The 19,712-nt window shown below is 57.1% G+C and overlaps 2 protein-coding genes across 3 annotated transcripts; one reads left to right on the forward strand and one right to left on the reverse strand.

Moving 5' to 3' along the window:
• The first annotated feature begins 77 nt into the window (after window positions 1–77).
• Window positions 78–6,346, forward strand: PKMYT1 (protein kinase, membrane associated tyrosine/threonine 1). The gene is made up of 8 exons (XM_074998401.1): window positions 78–170; window positions 615–1,013; window positions 1,266–1,756; window positions 2,157–2,263; window positions 3,984–4,156; window positions 4,280–4,533; window positions 5,154–5,252; window positions 5,550–6,346. Exons 2-8 carry the CDS (start codon window positions 639–641, stop codon window positions 5,770–5,772), a joined length of 1,722 nt encoding a protein of 573 aa, XP_074854502.1. The 5' UTR covers window positions 78–170; window positions 615–638; the 3' UTR covers window positions 5,773–6,346.
• Window positions 6,347–7,583: 1,237 nt separating this feature from the next.
• PAQR4 (progestin and adipoQ receptor family member 4) lies at window positions 7,584–16,953 on the reverse strand. 2 transcript variants are annotated; one of them, XM_074998437.1, is made up of 4 exons: window positions 16,186–16,953; window positions 14,227–14,316; window positions 11,205–11,423; window positions 7,584–10,926 (listed from the first exon to the last, which is right to left on the reverse strand). In XM_074998437.1, the coding sequence occupies exons 1-4, from the start codon at window positions 16,349–16,351 to the stop codon at window positions 10,493–10,495; spliced, it is 909 nt and encodes a 302-aa protein (XP_074854538.1). In that variant the 5' UTR covers window positions 16,352–16,953; the 3' UTR covers window positions 7,584–10,492. The 2 variants fall into 2 exon arrangements, with proteins under 2 accessions (XP_074854538.1, XP_074854539.1); XM_074998438.1 differs by lacking the exon at window positions 14,227–14,316 and having other exon boundaries at window positions 16,186–16,951.
• Between the last annotated feature and the right edge of the window lie 2,759 nt (window positions 16,954–19,712).

Genomic DNA, 19,712 nt, shown 5'->3' on the forward strand with positions numbered 1-19,712 from the left:
GAGGCGGGCGCGAGCGAGCGGGGAGGGGCGGGGCCAGGCGCGCCGCCGCCGCTGATTGGCTGTCGCGGGGCGGGCGGTTGGCGGCTCGCGCCGGGCCGGGCGGTTTTGGCGCCAAGCGGAGCGGCGGTTGGGCCGGCTCAGGGCGCGCGCGGGGAGCCCGCCACATCCGGGTACTGCGGGCAGCGAGCGCGGCGCCCCCCCCCCCCCCCCCGCGGGGACCGGGGAGGAGGTGAGGCAAGGCGAGGCCAGCGCCCCCCCTCCGGCTGCCGGCCCCGCCCCCAGCCCCGCCCCCGGCAAGTGGGGCTGGGGGGGCTGAGCGGGAGCGAGCCCACCCGCCCCCCTCCCCCTCTCTCCCGCCCCTCCCCCAACGCCCCCCCCCCGCCGAGCGGCCCCTTCACTGAGGCCCCCCCGCAGAGTGCTGCCCCTCACCCCACCGGGCACCTGGCCCCGCCCCGGACCCCCCACCCAGGCAGGGGGTGCCCCCCTTCACCCCAGGGCCTGGCCTGGCCTGGAGCCCCCCGTCCGCCCCCTCCCCGTGCCAGGGGGTGCTGCTGGCTTGGACACCCCCGTGGCATCCCCCGCACCAGCCAGGCTGCTGCCTTCTCTCCCTGCAGCGCCTCCCCCTGGCAGAGCCGGCCATGCCGCTGCCCCCGGACCACGCCGGAGCTGAGTCGCAGCTGAGCCGCACGCCTTTGCCAGTGCCCGTGCCAGCCTTCTTCCGGGAGGCCGAGCGCAGCTTCTCGGTGAAGAGGCCAGGGCGGCCGCTCAGCTACACCCTCCCGCCTCGGCCGCGCCACAAGGGCACCCTGACGGTCAGCCGGGTCTTCACCAGTCGCCAGCCCCAGCCCTGGAGCCAGCCCCGGCCACGCAGCGTCTCCTTCCGCGCCTCCCAGGACCAGGCACTGGCCCCCCGCAGCCACCTCTACAACCCTGCCTGCAGGGAGCCCTTCTTCAGCCAGTGCTTCCAGCTGCTGGGCCGTCTCGGGCGTGGCTCCTTTGGGGAGGTGTATAAAGTAAGGGGTGGGTACCTGGGGTGGGAGACCCCAGATGGGGAAGGACTGTGGGGGCTGGGGATGTCTGGTGTGGAGATTAAGGGGATCCTAGCTGGGGGTCAGCATGGCTCTCACCATGAGCCTGTCCCCAGTGGTGGCTGATCAGTCACCTCCAGGCGTGAAGCAAGGAGGATGAGCATGAGGCAGAAGTGTGGGGAAAGGAGGGAGTCTTTTGGGGATGCTGGGTCCCCATGACTGACCCTTCCTTCACAGGTGCGCAGCAAGGAAGATGGGCGGCTTTATGCAGTGAAGCGCTCTGTGGAGCCGTTCCGGGGCCCTGGTGACCGACAGCGCAAGCTGGCTGAGGTGCGGAAGCATGAACGAGTGGGGCGCCACCCCAACTGTGTGAGCTTCGTGCGGGCCTGGGAGGAACGGGGCCAGCTGTACATCCAGACGGAGCTGTGCCCAGCCAGCCTGCTGCAGTATTGTGAGGGACATGGACGGCTGCCTGAGGGTCAGGTGCGGGCCTGCCTCTGGGACCTGCTTCAGGCACTGCGCCACCTGCATGCCTGCGGGCTGCTGCACATGGACATCAAACCAGCCAACATCTTCCTCACTGAGCGCCATGTCTGCAAGCTTGGTGACTTTGGCCTGGTGCTGGAGTTGGACCGTGGAGACCTGAGCGATGCCCAGGAGGGTGACCCACGTTACATGGCACCTGAGTTGCTGCGGGGGGAGTACAGTGAAGCGGCTGATGTCTTCAGGTGGGCCCACTAGAGCCAGGGACAGAACCAGGAGTCTTGCCTGACTCCCAGCCCAATCCTTGTATCCACTAGATCCCTGGTTTCCAGCACACTGGCCATATGTGGCTCTTTGACTGGTTGAGTTTGGCTAGTTGGCTTGAACAGTAAATTATATTTTCAGAATAATGTGAGTTTGCTATAGCTGTAGCTGTTATAGTAGCTCCTTTTTCAGAACTGGTTGGATGCCTCAGCACTAGACCATCTTCTGGCTTCCACTCCACACACCCATTCCTTGATCAGTGCTCCCTCGCCACCCCATGTGCTCCAAATCCAGGCACTTTGGCAGGTGCTGGGGAGCAGAGAATTGTAGGAGGCCAGCTTCCAGCTGGGTGGGTCACCAGTGTGTGCATCTCTCTTCCAGCCTTGGCATGACCATCCTGGAAATTGCCTGCAATATGGAGTTGCCAAATGGAGGGGAGGGCTGGCAGCAGCTCCGCCAGGGCTACTTGCCCCCTGAATTCACTGCTGGTAAGTGTGCCTCTCCTGGCACAGAATGTGCTGGAATTTGCTTCCAGTCTGGTGGGTGTAGGTGGGGAAGCAGGCGTGGGTTTCTGTCCCTGCCTCTGGGAGGTGAGTCGCGTGGGGCCTGGTCAATTAGGACAGAAGGACAGGCAGCCCATGCCAAAAGAGTTGTATCTATGTGCAGTGCTACTCAGACTGGGCCCACAAGCTGCTAGTGGCTCTGTCATGTGCCTTATGAAGGTCTCTGCAGCACAAGCACACTGAAACACTGGTTAATAATTAAACCAATCAGGGTGTTTTGACAGTGTTATCAACTGATAATTGATGATAAAATAATTTGTAGTCAATCATTTTGCTGTGAGAATAAAGAGTTGAACCTCAGAGTTACAAACTGACCTGTAAATTGCACACCTTGACCATTTCAACACATGCCACTTTCGCTAATAAATGGCCCAATATATGCTAATGAGTAGTAGTAGGCATTCTTCAGTCTGCACAGACTATGGATCGTGCCCTTTAAAGTTTCACATATGCAAATTCTCCACACCTCATTAGCATAATGTCACATGGTTTGGAGTCCAGAAGACATTCTTCTGGACTCCAAAACATCGTTTAGGAGCGTGGCCCCAGGGGGTCTTCCAAAAATTTTCAGGAAGAAGGGGCCTCCGGAAGAAGGACTTCCTTCTGGAAGATCCCCTGGGGGCCGCACTTCTAAACGGTATTTTGGAGTCTGGAAGAACGTCTTCTGGACTCCAAACCATGTGACCTTATGCTAATGAGTTATGGGGAATTTGCATCTGTGCCTCATTAGCATATTTCGGGTCCAAAAGTGGCATGTGTAGAAACAGCCCTTGTCTGTAACCAAAAGTGCACTGGCAGCAGCAGAGACATAAAAATAGCAAATGCAGAACAGTACTGTTAAATAGAAGCCCCTTAAAAAAGGGAAAGCAGACTTTTTTTTTTCCCCTGCATAGTGATGATTCAAACTGTATTAAGTCAACATTCAGTTTTAAAGCTTTGAAAGAACAACCATAACATTTTGTTCAGAGTTATGAACAACCTTCATTCTGGAGGAGTTTGTGACTCTGAGGTTTGAGTGTGGTTGTACACACAAAAGGTCATCCTCTTTAATTATTATTGTATAGTGTGATAGTGAATGAAACCATGAATTCACACTACTGTGGATCTTTTGTGTAATGTTTATTTGCTAATTTGGCTCCTGAACCAAGAGGTCTGAGAATTGCTGATCTAAGCAGTGGTGCTCAACCTTTCCAGACTACATACTCCTTTAGGAGTTTGATTTGTCAAATATACTCCCAAGTTTCACCTCACTTAAAAGTGACTTTAAAACGCAGAAGTGTCACAGCACATCACACCTGAAACATTGCTGAAATTCCAATTTTTACCATACAATTCTAAAATCAGCTGGAATATAAATATTGCACCTAAGTTGCAGTTCATAGTATGTAGGGCAGTATAAACTAGTCGACTATCTGAGCTGCTAGTTTGTACTAACTTCACTAGTGTTTTTTATGTAGTCTGTGGTAAAATTGGGTGAATCTCTAGCTGGGTTGATGTACCCCGGGAGACTTCTGCATACCCTTAGGGGTATTGTGTAGTGGTTACGCAAGACAGAGCTGTAAGTAAAGTGCACTGGGGGAACTGTGCTGCAGATATAGGGGTGGGGCTCAGTAGGGGATGCTGCTGATGTCTCTACCTGGCTTAGGTCTCTCCTCCGAACTGCGGACCCTGCTGGGTGCCATGCTGGAGCCTGATCCTAAGCTCCGCCCCTCAGTGGAGGCACTACTCAACTCCAGTATCATGCGCAAGACAGAGAAGTGGCGCAAGCTGACTCTGCTGGTGCAGGACGGACTACTGAGAGCTGCCTCATTGTGCCAGGTAAAACCTAGGGGCATGGGAAGCACTTCAGTTCTGCTCTGCTGTTGCTACTCAGTCCCAACCCACAGCTGTGCCAGTGCGCCTCAGTCCTCTTGAACTTTCTCTTCTCTCTCCTCCACTCAGGGGGTTAGGAGTTTTGTACGCTGGCTGTGGGCTGCCCTGTGCCTGCCGGCCCGCTGGCTCTCCAGCTGGCGTCGCAGTGTGCCAGTCACCCCGCCCTGCTCCCCACTGCTTGCTACCCTGCTGGATAGCAGCTTCTCCAGTGACTGGGACGAAGAGGAGGAGGATGGGAGCCCTGGGGAGGATGTGTTTGAGGTATCAGGAGTCTGTGGCCGGCATAACAGGACCTGCCCTGGGGAGCTGCCATCACAAGACAAGTGAGTGTGGGGTGGGGTGGGGGGGAATGCACCCATATCTAACCATGGGCCTCCGTCCCTTCCATTTGGGAACAGTACTGCTCCCCCTCTCTCACAGCACTGATCTTCTCCAGCAGCACTACCCGTGCCTGCTCTCATACACAGGGCAGGAAGGAACTTCTGGGGGGCAGAAAGGATATGGGGTGAACTTAGAAATGGAGGGGTAGGAACATGGGGGACAGCGTGTGAAGGGGGGAACAAAATAGCAGATGTGGAGGAGTTGAAGGGGTGGTGGCTGGGCTGGTAGGTATGCAGGAGCAGCTGTGGTGGGGCACCTGGAGGGTAGGAATGTGGGGTAATCCACATGAGTGGGGCAAGTGAACATAAGGCTGCGGTATGTGGCTCTCCCTTTGGGTTGTAACAGGGATGGGGCATGGGAGAGTACTCAAGCTTACCTGAGCAAGCAGGTGCCTCAAAAGGGTGGGGGAGCCCCCGAGGTGCAATATACAGGGTGGCTCTTTAGAAGTGTAAGGCGGGGGCATGGTGGTTAGAAAGTGGACTCGCACTTTCTCTGATAGATATATGGGAATGCTGATTCCCAGGACCAGCCCCTTCCTCTCACACCTCTGCTTCCCTGGCAGGCCCCCATACTCTCCACCACTGAACCTGCATCCCTCTGTGGGCAGCACGTCCACCCCACGCCACCTCTCACCACCAGAGACTGGCAGCAGGAAGAAAAGGTGAGATGCTGGCTCTCCGGCAGGGCTGCAGGCCTCTTCCCTTGCTCCTGCACGCTTGAGAACCCAGGAGACTTGGCTTCCAGGCACCACTCCTCTGTCCCTCCCAGACCTGGGGAGAGGACCGAGATGTCTTGGCTCCCAGCCCCCCTGCTTCCCTCCCAGAGCTGAATGGGGCATCTCTACTGTGGGACAGGCTGTCAAGGACAATCCTGCCCTGGGGGGACTGGGTTAGATGGAACCCCCTGAGGAGTTTCCATCTCCCATTCACCTAATCACATACTGGTGCCCCCTTCCTAGGTCCTCAGCTCTTCAAGACAGCCCCAACCTGAGCCGCATCAGCCTGGATTCCCCCACCAGCAGCCCAGGCTCCCCCAGTGGGGGTAGCCTCCGCTGCACCCTGGCTTTTGAGGAGGAAGACACAGGGGAGGAGAACGCCCCCCAGTGTACAGACCAGCAGTGCTCCTTTGAACCCAGGAACCTCCTGAGCATGTTTGAGGATGCCCTGGCTGAAGCGAAGTGACAGGGCTAAAAGATTAGCTGTCCTCTGGTTGATTGTTCCTGGGGCAGGGAGGGTGAGTGCACTCCACTGGGGTAATTACCTCACAGGCTCCCTTTACCACCCCCTCCCCCCCAACAAGTTCTCCACACTACTGGAGTGTGGGGAGAGGGGGCCCCCTTCCCTGAGGCTGCCTCTGTGCCTGTTGCTGGCCGCAGGGAGCTGCTGGGGATGTGGTTAAGGGTCGAATCACCAATGTACATTCTTTTTAAGCTTTTAACCTCTTCATGAAATGGTGGGAGGGACACAGGTGCTGCCATCCTCTCCCTACAGGGCTCACAGTGGCTCTGCCTCAGGCCCGGACCCGCTGGAGCTGATTTTTGCTTTATTTTTAAGGGAAGATGGCAGCTGTGGCAAGTGTTAATAAAAAGTACTTTGAAATGATTGTCAGGCTAATGCACAGCTGGGGTGGGGGAATCCATAATGCATCTCAGTCTTGTCTCTAAGGCCTGGGCAGCACTGCTCCTAGCTGGAGAGCCCTGGGTCCTCTAGGTATGTTGAATTATCTGCTCCAGTCTACCCCCATTTTGACCACTAGCACAACTAACTCACTCTTTGCCCAGCAGGGGTGACTGACTGGGATCCTGGCCCTCTGCAAAACTTGATTCTGTAACACTGCAGGGGTTGTGCAAGGGCTGCTCACCAGCCAGCAACCCACAAGCCACGTCATGCCACACAAGAATTGAGGAGAAGTGATGGTATTTTTTCCGCTCTCCCTGGGTTTCTCTCAGGCAGGGGTTGGCTGCTCTGTTGATTGACCTACTCTGACCACAGACTGAGCCACTGAGAAGAGAATTAGTTGTGCTCCAACTGCACAGTTCATTTAGGGTAGAATGCAGGAGTCCCAGCTCCCCAGCTTTAACTCCCTGGACCTCATTCTCTTTCCAGAGTGGGGGGCATGGACCTGCTCTTCATTCTCAGTACAGTGCTTGGTTCAGTGAGCTCAGGCTCAATAACTAAGCCTCCACAGGGCTAGTGTCACATAGATTATAATAGGCCCCTCTTTGGATTCAAAGCCTAATTTTAACCAGTCTGATTTTTACACTAGATCTAGTTAAACCCATGTAGACACTCTTAATACAAATTAAATTGGGGTCAAAGAATCTGCTTAAGACAAAGAGCTAGCGCCTAGGTTTCAGTTTCAACTAAGATGGTCTGCACTGGTGTGTGTGTGTGTCACTAATGTACTTATCTTCCTCCCATTTTTCTACCGTCAGATCACCTCATGCACCCCTGCAAGTATTGAAAATGACTTAATTTTATAAAGGGGGAAACTGAGGTATCAACTAACTGCACAAGCTTAGCAATTCAGGGAGTTTGTTAGAGTAGGAACACAGACCCAGGTCTTTCACGTACTCTGAAAGAGTTTCTATAACTAGAGTAATTTTACATATAAATTGTCATGTTTAGAGGATTGGGAGGTCAGCAGGGGAAGTAATGTATTCTTTTAGTGATCTGAGCTTGAGGAGGGGGAGGGGGAGGGAGTGGAAGGCTGGAGGAATACAGAATAATCCAATTCCCACCTGGTGCCAACTGAGAAGGGAGGGCAGAGGTGGGAGACAAAGAAGATCCTTGGCCAACTGGGTTGCAAGAACATTGAAGATCCTCCTTTACTGGACCTGGGACAACACTGCAGAAGACCCATGCCTGTGAGGGGCAGAGGAAGGTTGGAGGTCCATACCCAACTGGTTCTGCAGATCCCAGGGTGGAAAAACAGCAGCACCCTCTTTTCCTGTTCCTCAAGCAGTTTTCCACCTGCTCTACCATCTCTGTGGCAGATTCCTAGCCTTTGACAGAGCAAGGCAACTCTTCTGCCAGTGGAAACAGGCTGTTCTGGAGCCAGCTATTGGTGGGGGACCAAGAACCACACACACACAAGTGCTCTCTTTGCTTTATTGAAGCCTAGAGCTGCCATCCAACAGGACTCTTGTGGAGGCTGTGGCCTGTAAGAACCTCCATCCTCCTGCTTTCCCCACCCTGGCACAATGTAGCTTTTAGCCCATTACTTTTCAGTTTTACATTTTTAATTTAAAAAGATATGTTGCTTCAGCATGAAGCTGCGAACACTAACTGTGTTCATGTGCCCTGAGATAACGGAGACAAGACTGGATTTTGGTGGGAGGGGAGAGCAGAACCTACCCAACAGCACCCCCCAGAGGCAGGCTAGAGCCACGTATCCATCTCTTCAATGGGGGAGAACAGTTCACAGCCTACAACCTCCTCAGGCTTCTTTTGGCCTCGTTTACAGCACAGGATGACGGGCACAGGAAGTCTGGTCTCTTCCTCACCCCTCCCATTAGACCCCATGCCCTTCTTAATGCAAGGTCAGACTGAGGGGTCCTAACTTGTAGGCTCTCCCCACTAACAGCATTCTAGCACTCATCTGTCCCTGCTGTGTGACTGGCTACCTACCCTTGGGTGCTTGATGCCTTGTGTTGGAGAACTGCTAGGTCAGTTGCCCGTTCTGACCCCCCTTGGTCCTGGTCTGCCCTTTGCATTGCTTCCTTAAAGGTTTGTCTACATGGCAATTTAAAGCGAGTTTCTAATACTGAACTGGTTTCTACATAATGTGGCTGCCCATGAGGAATGAAGTTGGGAGGTCCCCATTAATACTGAGCAGAACAAGATGGAATTTAAAAACTGCTTATGTACATTGGCTTCCATGTTGAGAACCAGTTTGGCCCCATATATGTTTCCTGGCAAAACCACATTAAAAACTGTTTTAAAAATCAGTTTGGCTATACCGACACATGGAAGCCTGCCTGAGAACCAGTTTAGTGATAGTCACACCTGCAGCCTCATGGCTGGAATCAGGACTGAATGGCTCTGTCTACACTAGCATTGCTCTTTTGAAAGAGGCCTGCAGATGAGGTGCAGATTTACATGTCACCATTTACATATTCTTTTGAAAGAAAAAAAAGCAAGGGAGATGCTACTCTTTTTGAAAGTAAAACCTATTTCTGAAAGCCCTCTTCCCAATTTTTTTTAAAGGAAGAAAAAAGAAAAAATGCTTTTGAACATGGGGTTTACTTTCCAAAGAGCAGCAGCTACATGGTTTTTTTCTTTTGAAGTATGCAAATGAAGGGCAGATATGTAACTATACACCTCATTTGCATTTTTAGTTTCCTCATTTGCATGCCTCTTTCAAAAGTACTGTGCTGGTATAGACACAGCCAGCCAGTTTGGTTATGTTTACACATGGACAATTGGAATCCAAATTAAGAACCAGTTAACTTCATATACACCTGACCAGTTGGACTCCAAATTAAGGACACCTTAGCTACATTCACAGCTGGCCCCTGGGCAGGACTCTAAAAGAGAGTTTTGCTATGAATGCATGTGGCCAATTGGAGTCCATATCAAGAACCAGTTTAGCTACTTTCACACCTGTAGCTTCTGAACCCAGATTGGTTCCATTCACACCCCTCGCTCTTGATCAGAATCCACATTAATGATCCAGGGCTGCCTCTGTGTTTAGGGCCCTCAGTTACCTAAGGAAAAGGGGAACAGTAGGTACACCCCAGTGCCAGCAGAGGGTGGAAAGGGAGTCCTGGGGCTTCCAGTGAGCACCATGGGGTTAGCAGCAGATGAGACATAATATAAAAACAGGCTGACAGGGACACAGTCCCCCGCTAGCTGTTACTGAACCAGGAGCCATGAATGCTGCAGGAAGTGGAATACCTGTCCCTCCCTCCGCAGGGGGATGTGGAGAGCAGGGCTCAGGAACAGCAAACCTCTCCCTCCCTTGCTCTCAGAGCAGGGAGCAGCAGGAAACTGAGGCACATGCAGCAGAGGCTGCTTGGCCCTGCAGTGGTGGCAGCAACAGAACAGAACCCAGCAGTCCTGCTTCACAGGCCCTCCCTGCCCCACAACCCAGCTTTGACTCACTTGTTCCCTCTTCCCTCCCCAGGGCAGAACCCAGGAGTCCTGCCGGAGTAACTAGATTCCACTGCCTTCCATTCCACAGAGGCCAGCTCGTTAGTGCTGGAAGGCAACTCAGACCCTGATACTTAACTCTTATCCCCACCTCCCCACCAGCCTCTGCTCAGTGCAGACCCTGGCACCCAGGCACCTCGTCAGCCCTTTAAAAATTAGAAGGTATTGCATGGTGTCTGAAAGTCTGCAGGATGCCTGGATAAATGGTCTAGAAGGGTAGAGGGGCTGTTCCACCCCCACCAGTCTCTCCAAAACTGCACCCCCAACCCTGCCCCCAGCCCCTAGGGGTGAGCATTGCTGGTGATCCAGAAGGATCCAATGGATCGCAGCTAATAGAATCCATCCCCGATGGTCCAGAATGACACTCAGCCCATAAGAACCCTGCTGTGGTGATCCAGAAGACCCTTTAGCCAATGGAAGCTGATCCAGAGCCACCAAAAGTCCATTGTGGGCCATGCAGAAGACCCCTTAGCCAAAAGGAGTGTCGATAGGAATCCCTCATTGGCGAACAGGAGTGGATCTAAAGGGTGACTTGGCCAATACAAACCCATTGCTGGCCCACAGCAGGAGCAGATCGAGAAGACACCTCGGCCAATGAGACTATCACTAGACCCCCAGCTGACACCTCAGCAAATGGAAATCTATTGCTGACCATCCTGAAGACCTCTTGGCCAATGGGAATCAATCACGAGGTGACCTGGAGGGCTGCAGCTCCACAGCCATCCCACTCCCAGGCTGGTGGGCCCCATCAGTCCTGGGGGCAGGCGTAGCTGGTGACCCATAGCAGGTCGGCCACCACCCCCCAGTGGAGGTAGAGGATGCTGACCACCACCAGCACGTGCATGATCTGGTGGCTGTTGAACCAGTAGTCGAAGCGGCCAGGCTGCCAGCGTTCAGGCACGCGGGAAATGTTGATGACTCCCCCTAGCAGCGCCAGGCCGTCCATGATGAGGTACGAGCGCAGCGATGAGGGGTGGCCAGTGCCCAGGCCTGCCCAGCGCAGGTAGAAGAAGAAGAAGCGGAAGAGGGCCTGCCAGGCGAAGGAGCGCAGGCGCCGAACGTTGGAGTGAGCCGTCACCGCGCAGAAGATGGCGTAGCTGGAGAGGGCCGTGTAGGCCAGCAAGGCGGCACTGCGGGGAAGCGGGGAACAGGCAAGGGTGCAGTAGATAATAGGAAGGGCACCTGCAGTGGGCAGGCAGAGGGGTTAGCGGTGGAGTAATTACCCCCTGCTCGGCCCCACTGAGCCCCATGCCCCTCCCATCTGTTCCCTGCAATCCCACGAAACCCCTGCGCCCGCCTGGGATCCTCTACCCCCAGTTCAGCCTGTCTGATCCCCTAGCTCTGCCCCCAGCCAGCATCGCCCTCCTGGGTGCCCTAACCAGCCCCCGTGCTCCCCCTCCCTGTCCCAAACCAGTCCCTCACTCCCCAGAGCTCTGCCCCAGCCCCACCCCTCCACTCACCCAGCGTGTTGACCATGCAGACCCCACACATGTCAAGGGTCAGCAGGGTGTGGTAGACGGCTGGGCCCCCCTCATGGTTCATGAAGAGATGGTAGAGCACGCTGCCCAGCTGGGGAACCACGCAGGCCAGATAGTGCACCACAGCCAGCCAGCCCACGGAGATCCGGGCCCATGGGATGGACAGCGGCAGCAGGAAGAGGAAACCCAACAGGGGGATGCCTGAGACCAAGACAGAGAAGGCTCAGCAATGGAGATTGGCCAGGGGGCAGCCCAATCCAGGCAGCACCTCCCTCCCTCCCCCCGTCATCCCAGAACCAGACACTGCACCCAATTCCTATGCTGCATCTTAGGGTCCCCCAAGTCAACACCAATTGTCTTAGTTTCCCTGGCTTCTGGCCCCGTTGTCAGAGGGAATGGGGGGGGAGGGGCTGGAAGCCAGGACTCCTGGGTTCTATCGCAGTTCTCCAACAGGCAGAGATGGGAAGAGCTGCAGGCAGCACCTCCCAATTCCCAAAGTCCTTGGAGGTGGTAGCTGTCGTCCCTTTACCAGCTCTTTGTTCTGGGGGTGGATTGGAGGGAGAGCCCCAAGGGCAGTGAGGTGATCTGATCCACATGCTCTTGCTGTCCCAGCCCAGAGCTCCCTGCTACCGCCAGCTCTGACAATGCCCCTCAGTCCTAGCTCCCAGCCCCACTCCCTGAGCTGGGGCCAGAACACAGAGTCAGCTCCCCTTCACGCCCCCCCTGCCCTAACCCACTGGACCCACTCCCCTGCTTGGCATGGCAGGACAGTGAGGATCGATAAGCTCTTCACAGCTAACTCGTTTATTAACACAGTGCTACGCTGGTGCAGAGCCCTCCTGAGAATTCCCAGTAGTTCTACTCCCTCCCCCACACCCCCTGCTTTAGGCCTCACCTGGGATGTTGTGTGGGTGAGGGCATCTCCATCTCCAGCCTCCAGGCCAGGCCCAGATGTCTAGAGGTGACCAGGCCCTCCCCCTTCATCCCCAGCGCCAAGGGCACTGGGAGCAGAATCAGCAAAGAAAGCACATGCTAAGCTGTTCTGCTGACAACTGAGAGCCCAGAGCCCATGACACTGGCTGCAGCGGGAACATGAACCAGCAAAGATGCAGCCAGCTCTGGGGCAGGGCAGCCAGAGAACATTCATACCTAATGCTGCAGGGATGGCTTGCCTGGGGCTTAGAGGCAGCCAGTTCTGGGGCCCTGAGGGCATTGAGGAATCCCCACAGCTCAGGTAACGACCTCAGCATGTGAGGCCAAGTAATGCACCTCATGTCAATGTAAATGAATATGTGGAGATACACATCTCCTAGAGCTGGGGCCTCAGGAGGTCATTGAGTCCAGTCCCCTGTCCTCTTGGCAGGACCAAGCTCCATCCCTCACAGATTGGTTTTTAACCTATTTGCCCCAGATCCCCCACTGGCCCCTCAAGGACTGAACTCACAACCCTGGGTTTAGCAGGCCCATGCTCAAACCCCTGACCCATCCCTTCCCCCAAACCTTAGGCTGCACTCCCCTCCAGCCAGAACCCAGGACTCCTGGGTCCCCGCCCCCTCCTGCTCCAGCCACCAGGCCCACTCCCTTCCCTGAGCCAGGGCAGAACCCAGGAGTCCTGAATCCCTGCCCTGCCCTGCTCTAAGCACTAGACCTCATCCCCTCCTAGAGTCAAGACAGAACCCATGAGCCCTGGAGGTCTCTTGAGCCTTGGTGTTTGCCTAGTGGCTGTGCGGAGAACTATACAATTTGTGTCAGCCATGGGGCACGCAGGAAGGGCACCTGTAGGGCAGGAAATAGGGCCAGGCCCCCAGGTCTAAGCCACTTAGGCAGGGAGCTAAGTGGGGGAGGTGGGCATTGGCCCCTGACGTCAGGGCCTGAGCCCTTAATGAGATCATGGTTAGCAGGGAGCTGAAAGCAGAGAGGATCTCTCCGGGGCACTGTGCTGCAGAGAATGCCCCACCCCAGAGGGGTCCCATCTCAGCACTGGGCGAAGGGTCCCTGTACAACCAGCCCTTGGCCCCACATCAGTGCCCGGTGTGTGGTCCCTGTACTGGCCATATCTCAGGGCTGGGTGAGGGGTCCTTGTATCCCACCCCAAGAGGGCTGCATCACAGCGCTAGGGAAGGGGAGGCAAGTTCCCCTTTTGGGATACGCCCCCAGGGCTCCGTCTGGGCCTCCTGCCCTCAGAGTCATCAGGGACAAAAGGGATGGGCTCAGCTCACACATTAACCCCCCACCCCCAGGTTCCCTCGGCTGGGCACTCCCGACCTACAGGCAAGACCCCATTCCCCCCCAAACCATCCCTGCTCGGGGGCACAGCCCCCACCAACCCCCTCCCCACCCCACAACCCACTCGTATAATCGCAGCCCTCACCTTCTTCTGCCCCCCCACCTCCCAACAACCCCAGCACGCCAAAACCTGGCCCTCCCCCGCACATCTCTCCAAACCCACCTCTGCCCCCCACAGTCCAACCCCCAGCCCAGACACAGCGTCGCTACTGACACCTGCTCCAGCACCAAGATCAACCCAACCCTCCCCTCCTACCCCCTCTTTCAGCATTGGGGGCACCTTCCCTGCTTTCCCCGCCCCCTGCACAGCAGGAAGCACTGATTCCCAGCCCAGCCTGGCAGAGAACAATACCCAGGGCTGGCACCTACAGCCAGCTACTCCTTCACTGAAGGGATCCGGGAACCAGAGGTGCAGCTACCTCTGGAGCAGGGCACCTGGGGGAAGCCACACGCAACTCTGCAGCATATGGGACAGGAAGCAAAGATGAAGGGACACAGACCAGAGCTGGGCTGTGGCCTGGAGGCTGGGGTCCATGCCCTGACTCTGGAGGAGATGGGATATGAACACAGCCGGGAACTAACCAGAGGGTCAACTGACAATGGCTCGCCTAATGATTCAGGCCCAGGGACTGCTACATGCTCCAGTCTCCTGCTCTAACTCACTAGCCCCCCTTCTCCTCCCAGAACTGCGTATGAAACCCAGGAGTCCTGTGCTGACCTCTAAGCCATCCGGCTGCCTCTGCCTCTTCAGGTGAGTCTGCCCCCTGAGCTGAGCTGATCCCAGCTAATCCAGTGGGGCACCAGGATTCTGAGAAGGCAGAAAAGGTCACGGATCAGCAGGGATTCACTGTCACTCCTGCCCCCAGCCAGGTTCCCCTGGTCCCCATGGGCTGCCAGACCAAGGCCCCTTAAAGGCAGGGGCACAGGGGAGATGTGGTCAGGGCACGTAGAGCAGAGGGACCCTGCTAAGGAGAAAACCCAGGAGTCCTGGCTCACAGCCCGGCTGCTCTAACCCACGAGCTCGCACTCCCCTCCCAGAGCACAGATGAACCAGGAGTCCTCTGCCACCCACCACGCCGTGCTGTTGGGGGGTAACAGCATGGGGATGCTCCATTCACACCCCCAGCAGTGCGGGGAGTCAGGCCCCCTGGATCCCATGGCACCTTGCGGGTGGGTTTGTGCTCAGCTCAGCAGAGGGAGGGGAACTGGCATCAGCTGCGCTCCCAGGGGAAGCCTCTCCCTGAGCCAGGTGCCCCTCCTCGCCTCACCAGCTGGATGGGTGGAGACCCAGGAAGTGGCTCTGCTCATGAACTTGGGACTCACACGGCATGACTGTAATCCAAGGTCCTGCCCACCCCCACTTCCCTCTCAGAGCAGGGACAGAACCCAGGAGTCCTGGCTCCCAGCCGCACCTCCCCGGGTCAGAATCCCCCCGCTCTCCAAAGCCCCCAGCCGGAAGTGAGGCCTGGCTGCTGGGGCATGGAGGATGCAGAGGGTCTCCTAGCAAGCCCAGCAGAGGGGCCCGGGTGCATAGGTGGGAAATTGGCAGGCCGGGAACTGGAGTAGGGAGTCCTGGTGCTTTGCACTGTAGGAGCTGGTGAATTGGGGGGCTGGGTTGTGTCCACGAGTCTCAGAGCCTGGAGCAGACAGCACTGTGGCATGCTCAGCAGGTGGGCATGGAGTCCGTGCAAGGGGATGGGAGGAGCAGGAGGCCAGTGCATAGGGGTGAGCCTGCAGAACTGGTGTGGAGGGACCAAGGTGCAGGAGAGCCAGGGTGCAGGGGTGGGGTGGGGGGATACCACCGTGCAGCAGACTGGTGCTTGTGAGGAGAGCACCGCAGGAACTTCAGGGACCAGTGTGCAAGCAGGACAGCGTGCAGGGAGCCTGTCAGGCTGTGGCATGCACTGCCTGGTGCAAGAGTGGGAAAGGGCCAGGGGATGGGGGTAGGCACTGCGCTAGGGGCCCTGCCCGGCACATGGGGACAGTCAGCTAGGCAGCTCTGCCCGGTGCCTGGGGACAGTCAGCCGGGGGGCCCTGCCCGGCGCCTGGGTGGGGGATGATCAAGCTGGGCAGAGCACTGCCCAGTGCAGGGAGGGGCAGACTGGCTGGAGGGGCACTGCTCACTGCATGGGGGAATGATTGGCCTGGGGTGCAGGGGACAGCGGTCCTGGGGGAGGGGATCAGGGTGCAGGGGATCAGGCCCACGGGAGGTACCTGGGTGCTGGGCGCCCTGGGTGGGCTAATCATGTGTGCAGGGGTATTGGGCCCAGTGGGAACTGGAGGCAGGGGAGGACCAGGATGCAGGGGGGCACTGCCCAGTGCATGGAGGGGATGGGGCCCCAGGGACCAAGGTTCTGGGGAAGCTCAAGCCCAGGGTAGAGGGATCCAGTGCTGGGTGTCCCAGGTGGGTTCACCACACATGAAGGGGGATTGACACTGGGGCAGCAATCAAGACGCCAGTGGGATCGGGCCTGGGGGGGACTGTGGCAAAGGGGGGGGATCTGGCCATGGGTGAGGTGAGGGGGACGGGGCACAGCGGGAGGGGAGAGGGGGAATCAGGGGGCAGGGGCTCAGGGGGAGGGAGAATGGGGGCACGGGGGTACCGGGGCGTGGGGGGAGGGGAAATGGGGGGGGCGGGGTCCCGGGCCCCGGGCCCCGGCCCCCGGCCGCCGCTCACCGTGCGTGTAGATGTTGCCCAGCTCGTTGTGCAGGTAGAAGAGGCTGCGCAGGCAGCCCGAGCCCGAGCTGGCCGGCCGGTAGCCCGTCAGCACGAAGCGGTTGAACTGCAGGTGCGGCGGGGAGCTGGCCCAGTCCAGCAGCCGGGGCCCCCCCACGCAGGCCATGGCCCGGGGCCCCCCCCGCGGTCAGCTGCGCCGCATCCCGGGGCCGCCGCTGCCTGCACCCGTCCGCCCGCCCGCCCGCCGGCCGGCGGCAACCGCGCCCCGCCCCCGCCCGCTATGCGCTCACGCGGCCACGCCCACTGCCTTATTAGCATGCGTCGGCCCGCCCCTGTCCGTTAGCTGGTCACGCGGCCACGCCCGCGGCCACGCCCACCGCCCCGCCCCTGTCCGTTAAATGGTCACGCGGTCACGCCCACCGTCTCATTAGTATGCCGCGCCGCGCCCCTGTCCGTTGATGTCACGCGGTCACGCCCACGGCCTCATTAGCATGCCGCGCCCCGCCCCTGTCCGGCCTGGGAAACGCTCTCCTTCCTCTGGCGGGGGCGAGCCCGTCATGACACGCCCGCTCCCTGCGAGCGCGCGAGGAGTAGGATCCCTGTAATTTGCATAAAGCTGCCCCCAAGCTCTGCCTACGGCCTGCCCTGCCCCTTCACTTGTATATGATTTGCATGGACACCTTTCCCCGCCGGTCCAGCAGCAGCGCAACGGGGCGCAAGGACTCCCGGGAGCCCCAGGCCCCACCTTCCGGAGTAACCCGCGGCGGCCTTATTTGCTATTAGCATACTGTAACAGCGCGCGTCCTCATTAGCATACAGCCCGACGCACGCTGCCTATTGGACAGCAGCGGCGCCGTCTTTTCTATAGCACTGCCAGGCGGACGGTGGCGGCAGCAGCAGGCATTCCATAATTTGCATGAAATGTGGAGATCACGCCCATGAAATCAATAGATTAGCATAATCTATGCCCGGCCGCACCGCTGTTCGGTTGTTTGCATGTCCCATGCAGGGAATGTCTACAAGTTCAGCCAAAAGCCTTCCTATTTGCTGGCTATTGGGCAATGCAGAGTGGCTCGGAAGTTTGCTTATTTGCATAATGTGTATAGGCCACGCCCCAAAGGACAGCCCCGAACCTTCCTGCAACAAGGCTTGCCGAATTAGCATGAGATATCCAAATATATTAAAAAACAACAAGAAGTCCTGTGGCACCTTATAGACTAACGGATTTTTGGAGCACAAACGTTGGTGTGCAAAGACCCCGCTCGGTCAGATGCATTGCAGCGGGGATTCCAGAAGCAGCTCTTAATTGTCCACGCTCATGGAAATGAGGGAGTCCCAGACAAGGGGAAGACCAGAGATGAGGAGGTCAATTCAGTCAGGGAGGCTGTGGCCCACTTCCAGCAGCTGATGCCGAGGTGTGAACGCCAAGAGGGGAGAAACTGCTTTTGCAGCTGGCCAGCCACTCCCAGTCGGTGTTCAGGCTGCCCTAACCCACCCAACCCTACTGCCTTCCTAGAACCTGGAGAGAACCCAGGAGACTGGGCTCCCAGCCCCACCTGCTCTAACCTGCTCAACCCTACTGCTTATCTGTAGTACCTCACACTGGGGTACCACTGTGTTTGGACACATCCTCAGGGTGGCAGATTGAGGAATCTCGCTGTGGAGTGATCTTGAGGGTTGCCCCAAATAATATGGGATAAGATGCTGTGGACCAACAGTACCTGGGAGAGGGGAAACTGATTCCAAACAAGGGCAGACTGAGCTCCCAAAGCCTCTTTAGGTACATCCACCTAGGAGAAGGAAACTCTGATCTCAAACCTGCTCTCTCCCTCCAGTGCATGTGTCACAGTTCTTGTGCCTGTACGCGATGGCTGGTGTGAGCAGAGTGGGCTGGAACTCAGAAGCCAGCCTCGCATAAATCCGTTCACGTGGGAAGGTCTCTCTTGCCATTGAAGATTTACCTTTTGAATAAAGTCCTACGGCGATGGGCAAGTGACGTCGGAGGCAGGTGGAGGATACCACTGGGAGCACTTGCTCGCAAACCTACACTTAGGCAGCCCAGGTGGGATGGTCGCCAGTCTGCTGAACTGGAACAACAGCTCCCGTACCCTGCCTAGGTGTCAACACAGCCCAATTCAGGGACAGCGCTGCCTTCCTGGAACGCAGGGAGCGGGAGAAAACAATCTCCAAACACAGCTGGTTCCAGCTGCTCCCTGGCGGTGAACCACCACCGACCGAATAACCCAGTTTTGGAGTCAAAAGAGCAAATCAGCAACTAAGCAGATGCCCCCCTTTGCACCCTGGAATGTGCACGCTCTTCCTGATTGCGACGCTCACCCGCCATGGACACAGGACGACGAGCATGGGGCGGGAACTTGCACGTTAGAACTCTGATGTTGCAGCTTTAAGCGAAACACGTGTTGCTGGTACCAGCCACTTCCCAGAGGCGGGAGCAGGGTATTCGTCTCACTGCATGGGTTACTCTGAGGGTCAGCCAAGGCAGCCAGGAGCGGGCTTTGCCACCAGCACACCACTAGCCCCCCTCTTGAATCCCAGCCACATGCCTCCAGTCCTCCCCTTATGACTGCGAAGCTTAGCCTGAGGCAGGGCTAACGCCTTGTGCTTGTTGGTACATGTGCTTAGCCTGCTGCCGGTGATGGAAAGCGGCTTTCTGCACTAGCCCGAATTCAGTGATCTGTCCAGGACCTTTTAAATACAACCTATCTCGACTCGGCAATTTTAACGCTAGAGATGGTCGGGGTTACACCATCTGGTGGCCAAAGATGCTTGGACAGTGTAATGGGGTTTGGGATCCCTGAGCTCTGCCCCTGTCCGCAGGCAGGAGTGACTCTCACTGGCAGGAGAACAGCGGGTTTGTTAGCCGACAGGACACAGCGTCGTACAGAGGAGTCAGTGCAGCTGGCAGAGACAGCCAGTCCAATCCATGCTGGGGAGAGGAGGCCCTGAGGGGCCCTGGAGCTGGGGCCTGGCCCCCTCCTTTGTCTCTCTCTCTCCCAGCCCAGACTCACTGCTTCCAACTCCCAGTTCCAATTCACACCCCTCAGGCTCCACCTCCCCCTTTGTCTGCAGCCCAGAGGTGTCACCTGGGTGCCAGGTTACCCCCAGCAGGAGCCCCTCACCCCCTGTGAGCCCCACATGTACACACACATATCCCCCACGACATCACAGGAACTATCGAATAGTAAGAGAGAGAAAGCCAGCTAGACTATATACTATCAAAACAAAAGAGCAGCCCCGTACCACTTTAAAGACTAACCAGAGGTGTCACCTGGTTGCCAGGTTACCCTCAGCAGGAGCCCCCCACCCTCTGTGAGCCCCATACGTACACACATGTATCCCCCACAACAGCACAGACACCATGGCACTGGAAGTGAGACTCAAACGGCACTCTCCTTCTTCACACTTGTGTATAGCAGGAGCTTCATACTGCACCAGGCAAACAAACACAAAGTGACCGGGATGTCCCCTCGGTCTAAGCATTGGCATACGACTGACGACTTCCTCAC

The sequence above is a fragment of the Carettochelys insculpta genome, chromosome 6 (assembly GCF_033958435.1).
Source record: "Carettochelys insculpta isolate YL-2023 chromosome 6, ASM3395843v1, whole genome shotgun sequence".
In the NCBI taxonomy this organism is placed as follows: domain Eukaryota; kingdom Metazoa; phylum Chordata; order Testudines; family Carettochelyidae; genus Carettochelys; species Carettochelys insculpta.